The sequence below is a fragment of the Carlito syrichta genome, unplaced genomic scaffold, assembly GCF_000164805.1.
Source record: "Carlito syrichta isolate Samal-C Ts95f unplaced genomic scaffold, Tarsius_syrichta-2.0.1 Scaffold287843, whole genome shotgun sequence".
In the NCBI taxonomy this organism is placed as follows: Eukaryota; Metazoa; Chordata; class Mammalia; order Primates; family Tarsiidae; genus Carlito; species Carlito syrichta.
Genome location: NW_007231939.1, coordinates 20,325 through 29,170, shown reverse-complemented (window position 1 = coordinate 29,170; position 8,846 = coordinate 20,325). Strand labels below are relative to the sequence as shown.

General features: G+C 36.0%; 1 protein-coding gene across 1 annotated transcript in view; it reads left to right on the top strand.

Moving 5' to 3' along the window:
* Nucleotides 1–7,941, top strand: part of VWC2 (von Willebrand factor C domain containing 2) — a gene marked incomplete at its 5' end in the record, with an annotated part of 151,700 nt that extends 143,759 nt beyond the window's left edge. Inside the window, one exon of the mRNA XM_021709985.1 lies at nucleotides 7,433–7,941. Coding sequence (XP_021565660.1) covers nucleotides 7,433–7,584 — 152 coding nt within the window. The remainder of the gene's footprint in view (nucleotides 1–7,432) is intronic.
* Between the last annotated feature and the right edge of the window lie 905 nt (nucleotides 7,942–8,846).

Genomic DNA, 8,846 nt, shown 5'->3' with positions numbered 1-8,846 from the left:
GAATGGGAAGAAATATTTGCCAACTGTATATCTGACAAGAGCCTAACATCTAGGATCTGCAAGGAACTCAAATACACTGAAACGAATAAAAACAGCCCCATTAAAAAGTGGGCAAAAGACATGAATAGACACTTCTTGAAAGAAGATATACCAGCAACCAACAGACACATGAACCAGCAATTCCTCTATTGGGAATATACCAGGAGGATCTCAAATCAATTTACAAAGAAGATAACTGCACACGCATGTTTGTTGCAGCTGTATTCACAACAGCAAAAACATGGAACCAACCATGCTGCCCACTGAAACTGGACTGGGTAAAAAAAAATGTGGTTCATATACACAATGGAATATTATGCCACCATAAAAAAGACAAACATATGGACTTTGCAGCAACTTGGATGGATTTAGAGTCTATCATACTCAGTGATCTATCAAAGAAACAAAGAATAGAGTACCATATGTTTTCACTCATAAGCAAACCTTGATCAATTATCATAATACTATAAGAAAGGGATTGGCAGTAGTGGGAAAATGCCAGGGGAGATGGCGTGGGATTGGCAGTTGAGGGAAACTGCCAGGGGAGGGAGGGGCATATCTCATCAACAGGGATACCTGCATAATAAATATTTGTATACCTAACCCTGAATTGTACCCCACATCTATAAAATTATAAAAAGAAAGATAAAATAAAATAAAAAGTGGGCAAAACACTTGAGTAGATACTTCTCAAAAGAAGATATATGGGCAGCCAACAGACACATGAAAAATTGCTCAGCCTCACTAATGATCAGGGAAATGCAGATCAAAACCACATTGAGATACCACTTAATCCCAGTAAAAATGGCCATCATTGATAAAACAAACAGTACCAGATGCTGGTGAGGATGCAGAGAAAAGGAATTGCTTCTAGACTGCTGGGGGTATGCAAACTAGTTCAACCTCTATGGAAATCAGTGTGGTGATTTCTAAGAGAACTAGAAATTGACCTTCCGTATGACCCAGCAATCTCCCTCATTCTACAAAAAAGGTATCTGCACATGCATGTTTACTGCAACACTATTCACAATAGCAAAAACATGGTACTAAACATGCTGCCCATCGAATCCAGACTGGGTAAAAAATAAAATGTGGTACATATATGCAATGGAATATTACACAGCCATAAAGAAGTACAAACATATGCACTTTGCAGCAACTTGGATGGATTTAGAGTCAATAACACTCATTAATCTATCACAGAAATAAATAACAGAGTACCACATGTTCTCACTCATAAGTACACCCTGAACATTACTATAATATTGTAAGAAAGGAATTGGCAGTAGTGGGATACTACCATGGTGGGCTTTGGGGGCAACACAGCATCAATAAGGGTATCCAGTCTCAAACCAGGCAAATTGGGGACCAAAGGTAAGCCTAAACTTTTCCTGTACAATGTCCACTTGTATACCTAATCCTGAATTGTGCCTTACGTTTAAAATAAAAGAAAGAAAAAAAAAGACCTCATATAAAGCTACAGTAATCAAGACTGTGATATTGGCAAAAGAATAGACAAATAGACCAATGGAACAAAATAGAGTCAGAAACAGGCTCATACAAATATAGGCTGAACTGATCTTTGGACAAAGGAGCACAGGCAAGACAATGGAGCAAAGATAGTCTTTTCAACAAATGATACCAAAATAATTGAATATCCACATGAGAAAAAGTGAGTCTAGACACATATTTCACTCCCTTCAAAAATTAACTGAAAATAGATCATATACCTAAATGTATATCACAAAACTATAAAACTCCTAGACAAAATCTAGATACCCTTGGGTTTGTGATAGCTTTTTATGCAACATTTATCTCAAAATGGGTCATAGATTTAAATAAATACTATAAAATTATAGTACATTATAAGCTAAGAAAAAATCTTTAGGACATAGGACTTCTTGAGTTATTAGGCAGGATGTCAAAAGTATGCTCTATAAAATAGAAAATTGATACATTTGACCTCATTAAAATACAAAACTTTTTGCTCTGTGAAAGACCCTCTTAAAACAATAAAAAAGACAAGCTATGAACTCGGAGAAAATATTTGCAAACCACTAGAACATATAAAAAACACAAAATTCAACAAAATATTGGCTAAGTACAGGATGAGTCCTTTCACCAATGAGGATATAAAATGGCAAATAAACAAATGAAAGGGTGATCATCACCAACCACTAGGGAAATGCAAATTAAAACCTAGCCTATCAAACATATCTATTAGAACAGCCAAAACAAAAACTTGTGGCAAGACTGAATTCTGGTAAGAATGTGAATAAACTGGATCCCTGGCTGGAATGTTAATTTTACAGCTACTCAGGAAAACAGCTGGGCAGTTTCTGTAAAAAAGATTGAACTGTTGGTACTGGCCACAACTTGGATGGATCTCCAGATAATTATGCTGAGATTAAAAATCTAAACTTAAAAGGCTGCTTACTATATGATTCCTTTTTATATAACGTTCTTTTAATGACAAGACTGTAGATGTGGAAAACATATTTGCAGTTCTGAGGGATTAAGGATGGTAAAGCAGAAAGAGCAGCAGTGTGGCCATACAGGGAGACCAGAGAGAGGTCTTTGGGGTAATGAAACAATTCTGCATCTTGGTTGGATTGCTGATCACATGAAGCTATGTATGTGATCAAATAACATAGACCTATGTGCACACATCATACCTTACCAGTTTCTCTTTTTGTATCATTATATAATTATGTAAGATGTAACTATTAGCAGAAACTGAGTGAAAGGTACATGAGTCTCATCTTTACTATCTTTGCAACTTTCTGGGTTGATTTAAATATATAATTTCAAAATTAAGAACACTTTTTAAAAAGTGATATATTTCATAAAGTAAATAAATGTGTGTATGTGTAGATATGTGTGTTCAGAGGGATTTGGTTGAAAGTCTCACAACTTGGTTGATTTATTAAGAATGCTGCTTATAGCCGGGCTCGGTGGCTCAGCCTGTAATCCCGTGCCTTTGGGAGGCTGAGGTGAGTGAATTGCCTGAGCCCACGGGTTCGAGACCTGCCTAGGCAACTTGACGAGACCTCATATCTACAATAAATCAAAAAAATCAGCCGAACGTGGTAGCGCATGCCTGTAATTCCAGCTACTTGGAAGGCTGAGGCGGAAGGATGGCCAGAGCCCAGCAGGTCGAGGCTGCGGTGGCCAGGAGCGGCCAGTGCACTCCAGTCTGGGCGACAGAGTGAGACTCCAACTCAAAAAAAAAAAGAATGCTTAAGGCTTTAGAAAATTTCAGTAACTGGAATCTGCTGTAAAATCTAAATTTATATTTTAGTTAAGTTTTTATAACTTACCAAACACTTTTATGTGGTTCCTAAATCTTGATTCACAAAGAATTTACAAGAAAATTAACTTGTTTGACTATATCATAACTAGATATTTAAAGTAGGAAAAATAGCAACATGGCATATAATTTTAATTTAACAGTTGTCTGAATGAGCTCTTAAAATCATTTTAAATAAGAAGGCTTATTTTAGAAATTCTTTCAGGCTCCACATTTCTACCACATATTTGAAACACAATTGCCCCTCCTTTTCCTCAACTGTACCGTGTAAGCAAGAGCTTACTGAAGGCTGCCCAGCATATTCAGCAGGGCAGTTCTATAATATATTTGGAGAAAAAAGGGCCAAAGACTATAGTCAGTATTAAACAACTGTCAAAGATTTAATAAATTATATTATTACACAGTTCTTATCAACAAGATAGGATTACCCTTTTTTAAAATCACAACCCTGAGAGAAAAACCTCTGATAGTCCAAATGCTTGTAGTGCCATCTGTGACTCAGGGAAAACCCAGAATCAATATTTCTTCTCATTATTCATTTAGCAATGATAGGGAGATAAATTTTTATATAGCTACAGCTGAAAGTGTATGACAAAAACACTTTCCTATATCAAAGAGAATGTAAATTGTTGCTTTCTGCCTCTAAGATTGTATGTTTTAAATCATTTGAACACTTGATGTTTTTGTTGGCATTTTGCTTTTCTTCATACATACGGGTTTTACTAATAAATTCCCATCATTTCTATATCTCTTTCTTGCCTGAAACAGACGATAAACAATGCACTAAGCATTTATGTATCTCCTATACACAAAGGCATCAGTTTCAAAAGTCCCAACATAGAGTACATATTGAATAAACAATGGTGAATGCACACAATAGAGCCACAAAAAATAAAGACTGTCTTTGTGTACCGACATGGAATAATCAGCTGGGACATGTTTTTAAGTGAAAAAAAAAAAAAGCAAAGTACATAAAGTTAAGAAGTATGCTGCCTTTTGTGAAAGAAATATGAGGAAATAACTTGCTTATTCTTTTAAAAAGTTATACTGAAAGGATACATTAGAAATGACTAAGAACAATTACTATAATGGCTGGAGGTAGGAGGTAACATGCACGGTAGGAATGGGTTTGGGAGGATAAGTGGGAACAGATGGACCTAACTATGTCACTGACAATACAGCCACTCAGAGAAGAGGTAAGTGACTTTTAAACAAAATATGCTGACTATAAAAACTGCAAATGATATATATTTGTAATTTATTAGAAATTACATTTTATTGTAAAATTTAAACTAGAAATTACATTTTATTGTAAAATTTTATGTAGTAGTAGGATGTAAAATAGGTGGATATGTTAAAGTTTTTAATTAAAAAGTGTCAGTGTAAAATGAGATAAACTAAAATCTAAGAAGTAAAAAGTAGGATCAATCAAATAAATATGTTCAACTTAAAGTTTTTTATTGTAAGAGCAAAGATATTAATATATGAAATCTAAGTAGACAAATTTTGAATTATAATAATTATTATAAACTTATCATTTTAAAAAGTGTGTGTGTGTGTCCCTATCTGTGTCCACTGAAAATGCCTAGAAGTGATGCCACCCCAGTATAATGTGCCTATTTGATGTCCAGGTCTTGGTTCTAAACCTATTCTCCACCAGAAGGAATCAGGGTCTCTTGGAGAAAATGCTAATTCCAGATATGGGCAAGCTAAACTGAATGTATCTTCTTGGTTCAGAAATGAAAAAAAAAAAAAAAAAAAGCTTTTGGGGACTGAAAGGGTGTGTCAAAAGGACAACAGAGCCAGCTTTGAAGTTCAAGGCCTCCCATTTAGCCAGTTGTAGACAGTTTGAACATCAAAAAGAATAAAGGCTTCAATGGGTTGCAAAACATTGAAAAATACAGATCCAAAATTCTACATGACATAAAAAAAGATACACAAATAACCCTAAAAAACTCACTACATGTGACTATTATGCTGACATAGATTAATTCGAGCAAGAACTTCTGCTAGCGTTTGTAGAATAAGTATAGTGCACATGCTATGTCTTAACTAGTCTAGTCCCCATGAAATCCTGTGAGGTATGTTATTCTCATCAAGGCACAAAACAATTAGTTCAAGATCACATAACTATTAGGTAGCAGTACCAGATTTTTAATCCAGATTTGTCTGGAGACAAAACCTATAAGGATAAAGATACAGGTGTTTTAGTCAATTGTGGTATGCCTTCTATGTGCAAAGCACACTGACAGATACTAGAATGAACCAGATACAGATTGTGTCCTCAAACTTAACTCTGTAAAAAAAAAAATCAGAAAAGGCATGCAAAAGAGAGCTCGAACCAAAAGTAAAGTTCACAGCATCTCATGTGCTGAGCAGGACAGTGTGGCCAACTGGGGAAGCTTTTACAATAAAGGTCCCACTTGAATGGACACTGTGGCACTGTTGGGCATTGCCCTTATAAAGCTGAGAAGAAATAATTCTAGACCGAGGAATGCAGTAGCTGAAGTATAGAGAGAGACTGGGGAGGACGGAGTACAGGGAGTACTGGGGTATCATGTTGGGACCATCAGGTAGGGAGAGTGTCTTAAATTTAAAGTACTGCAATTCACCAGAGATGGATGAGTGTCTTTTAACATAAAGACAACTCCTCAGATGGTAGGTGCAAGAGACACTGGGTCCAGACACGATAAATCTGGTATCAGTAGGCAATGCAGACAGCTGCCCTCTGGAAACACAGGACTGGTGCTCAAGAGGGATAATATTGGAACTATAATTTGGGAGTCATTGACAGATGAATGATTGCTAAAGTGTTGCATTGTCTGAGTGAAAAGAAAAGGAAAGAAGTCAAGGGCGGAATATTAGGACAAGAAGAAAACAGTTCAGGGAGAAGGAAGGCAGCAGGCACATGCAGGGAGCCATGTGCAGAGCATGGCGTTCAGAAGCTGCTATCGTTTACCAACTTGAAAGACTTGAAAACAACCACCCCTAAAACATGAATTATTCTGCTTAGAATTATAAAAATGCCAGTTTTTATCCTGGTGTTTGTTAAATTATTTTTAAAATTTTGCAGATGAACATTTGTCATCTCTTTGATGACTTCACATATTGCAATTAAATTTTGGTTGTGAGCACATTATCAAAGACAAAGGAGAAGAAAGAGGGAGAATGAGAATTTTGGCAACCTGCTGAAGCTCAAAGTTGGGGCCCTTATTTAGGATGCATTGATTACTGGTGTTCAGATTTTGGAGGCAAACCTGAATCAGGTGTACATGTATGAGCCATAGCATGAAGCCGTTAATCTTTTTTATTTTTAAACATTTGTTTCATCTCACGTTTGAAATCTTTTTGATGCTTATTTCTTCATGTCCTTGACATTATACATAAAGCACAGATGTGACACCTTTATTGACTGACAAGCTTATAGTTGGTGTTGCTGATTGAGCATTACAGAGATTCTGAGTTCTTATGGAAGATTGTGGAAAATATACCCTGATACACACTAAGACGATGCTTCTCAAAATGGGTTCCAAAGTCAGTTGCATCCACATCACCTGGGTTCTTACCAAAACCAATTCTCAGGCCCCATCCCAAACCTAGTGAGTCAGATCTCTAGCAGTGTGACCTGCAGGCAGTGCTTTCCACAGCCCTCCAGGTCATTTGGTTGTATGTGAAAGTTTGGAAACCTGCCCCAAGAGGTCTGGAAGGGTCACTGCATTTATGTCACTTCAAGCAGTTCGTTTTATTAAGCTCTTTGCTAAAAACGTTATGAAGAATAAGACTGGTTCATTGAAGGTCCTGGTTAATTTTTCTGTGATTATTTAGAATTAATTAAGCCAAATGGTTGCAGATTTGGCCTGTGTATAAGGCCCTGAAATGGTCGCAGTTGCTTCTTGTAAATATTTTAAATAACACCGGTTTCATTTCAGAAAAGTGCAGATCCTTCTTATTACTGAAGTTACAACTTTTCTACTGTCCTTCATGAAAAGAGTGAATAAAATATATACTATAATGCTAACTACTTAATTGTCACATGATATATTTATAGACACACACAGTGTAAAACATTCTTCTGCATTTCAGGTCCAAACTGCTTTGCAGAAACTGCTGTCATACCTGCTGGGAGGGAAGTAAAGACTGATGAATGCACCATATGTCACTGTACTTATGAGGAAGGCACGTGGAGAATTGAACGACAGGCCATGTGCACAAGACATGAATGCAGACAAATGTAGGCACTTCACAGTACACAAACTCTGATGCTTTTATAGAATATTTTACTGATGTGAACATTCTGGATGACTCTGGGAAATACCAATCAAAAGGAGAAGACTCTTGAGGAGGAGTCATGGAAAACGGTTGATACTTTTGCTTTTCTCGGTAACAGTTACTACAAGAAAAGGAAATGGATGTATTTCAAAACATCAACAAGAACTTTGGGCATAAAATCCCTCTAAATAAATGTGCTATTTTCACAGTAAGTACACAAAAGTACACTATTATTAAATGTATTTCTATAATCCCTCCATTAGAGAGCTTATATAAAATGTTTTCTATAGTTACAGATTAAAAATGCTGTGTTGTCAACCGTCCTCACTGTGTACCTGCATATCTTTTTCAGTTCTGATTCCATCACATGGGGATGTTTGTGGATGCCAGTCTCTCTTCTCATCTTCACAGGTCGTAGTGCACCCATGAATGGATTATAAGATCATAGGACTGGATGTTACTGAAGCTCTGTTTAAATTCTATTTAATTACAGACATATACCTAATGTTTATCCCTAGAAGAGTTAGTCTAATTCACATAAACATAATATCTCCTTTCTTATACTAACATACTGGTTTTATCTGCTTCATTCTCAGTAACATGTGAAATGCAGGTGTAAAGAGCACTAACAGATGACTTTTCACTTATTTCAAAGCTCCTACATTGTAGGCCATAGATAAATGCATACATATATTTCATTTTTATTTATATTACTTTTTTTCTAAGCATAACTTTAATTCATTTCCTAAACTGAGGTATAAAGTAGGCTGGAAAATGCATTATTGTTCCATTATGCTGAAGCATGCAATAAAATAGGGGGAGAGTCCTTCTATTCTCTGGAGTTAAAGAAAATCAAACCAGTGAACAAGTTTACATCTGAAATCTAAATGTGGTACAGATATCTCAGCTCTCAGTTCAGCGCACTCACGTTTCTCATCAGAATGAGTCACCCATCCTTCGTAAACAGGAAAATCCTGATTGATAACTCTGAATTAGTCCTCCTTCATGAACAAAGTGAGAAGGCAGTTCTTCTATGATAAAACAAATGAAGCTGAAGGCCAAGTGTATTTTGTAACTTTCCTACAGTTATATATTAGTCCAAACCAACTTCCTTTTTTTTTTTTCAAATTTGGACAGGGAATTTTATATTATAGTTTCACCTTTACTGATCATATCAACACATGGCATATTGATGAAAGAGGTAACTGGAGTCTAAATATAGAGGTAG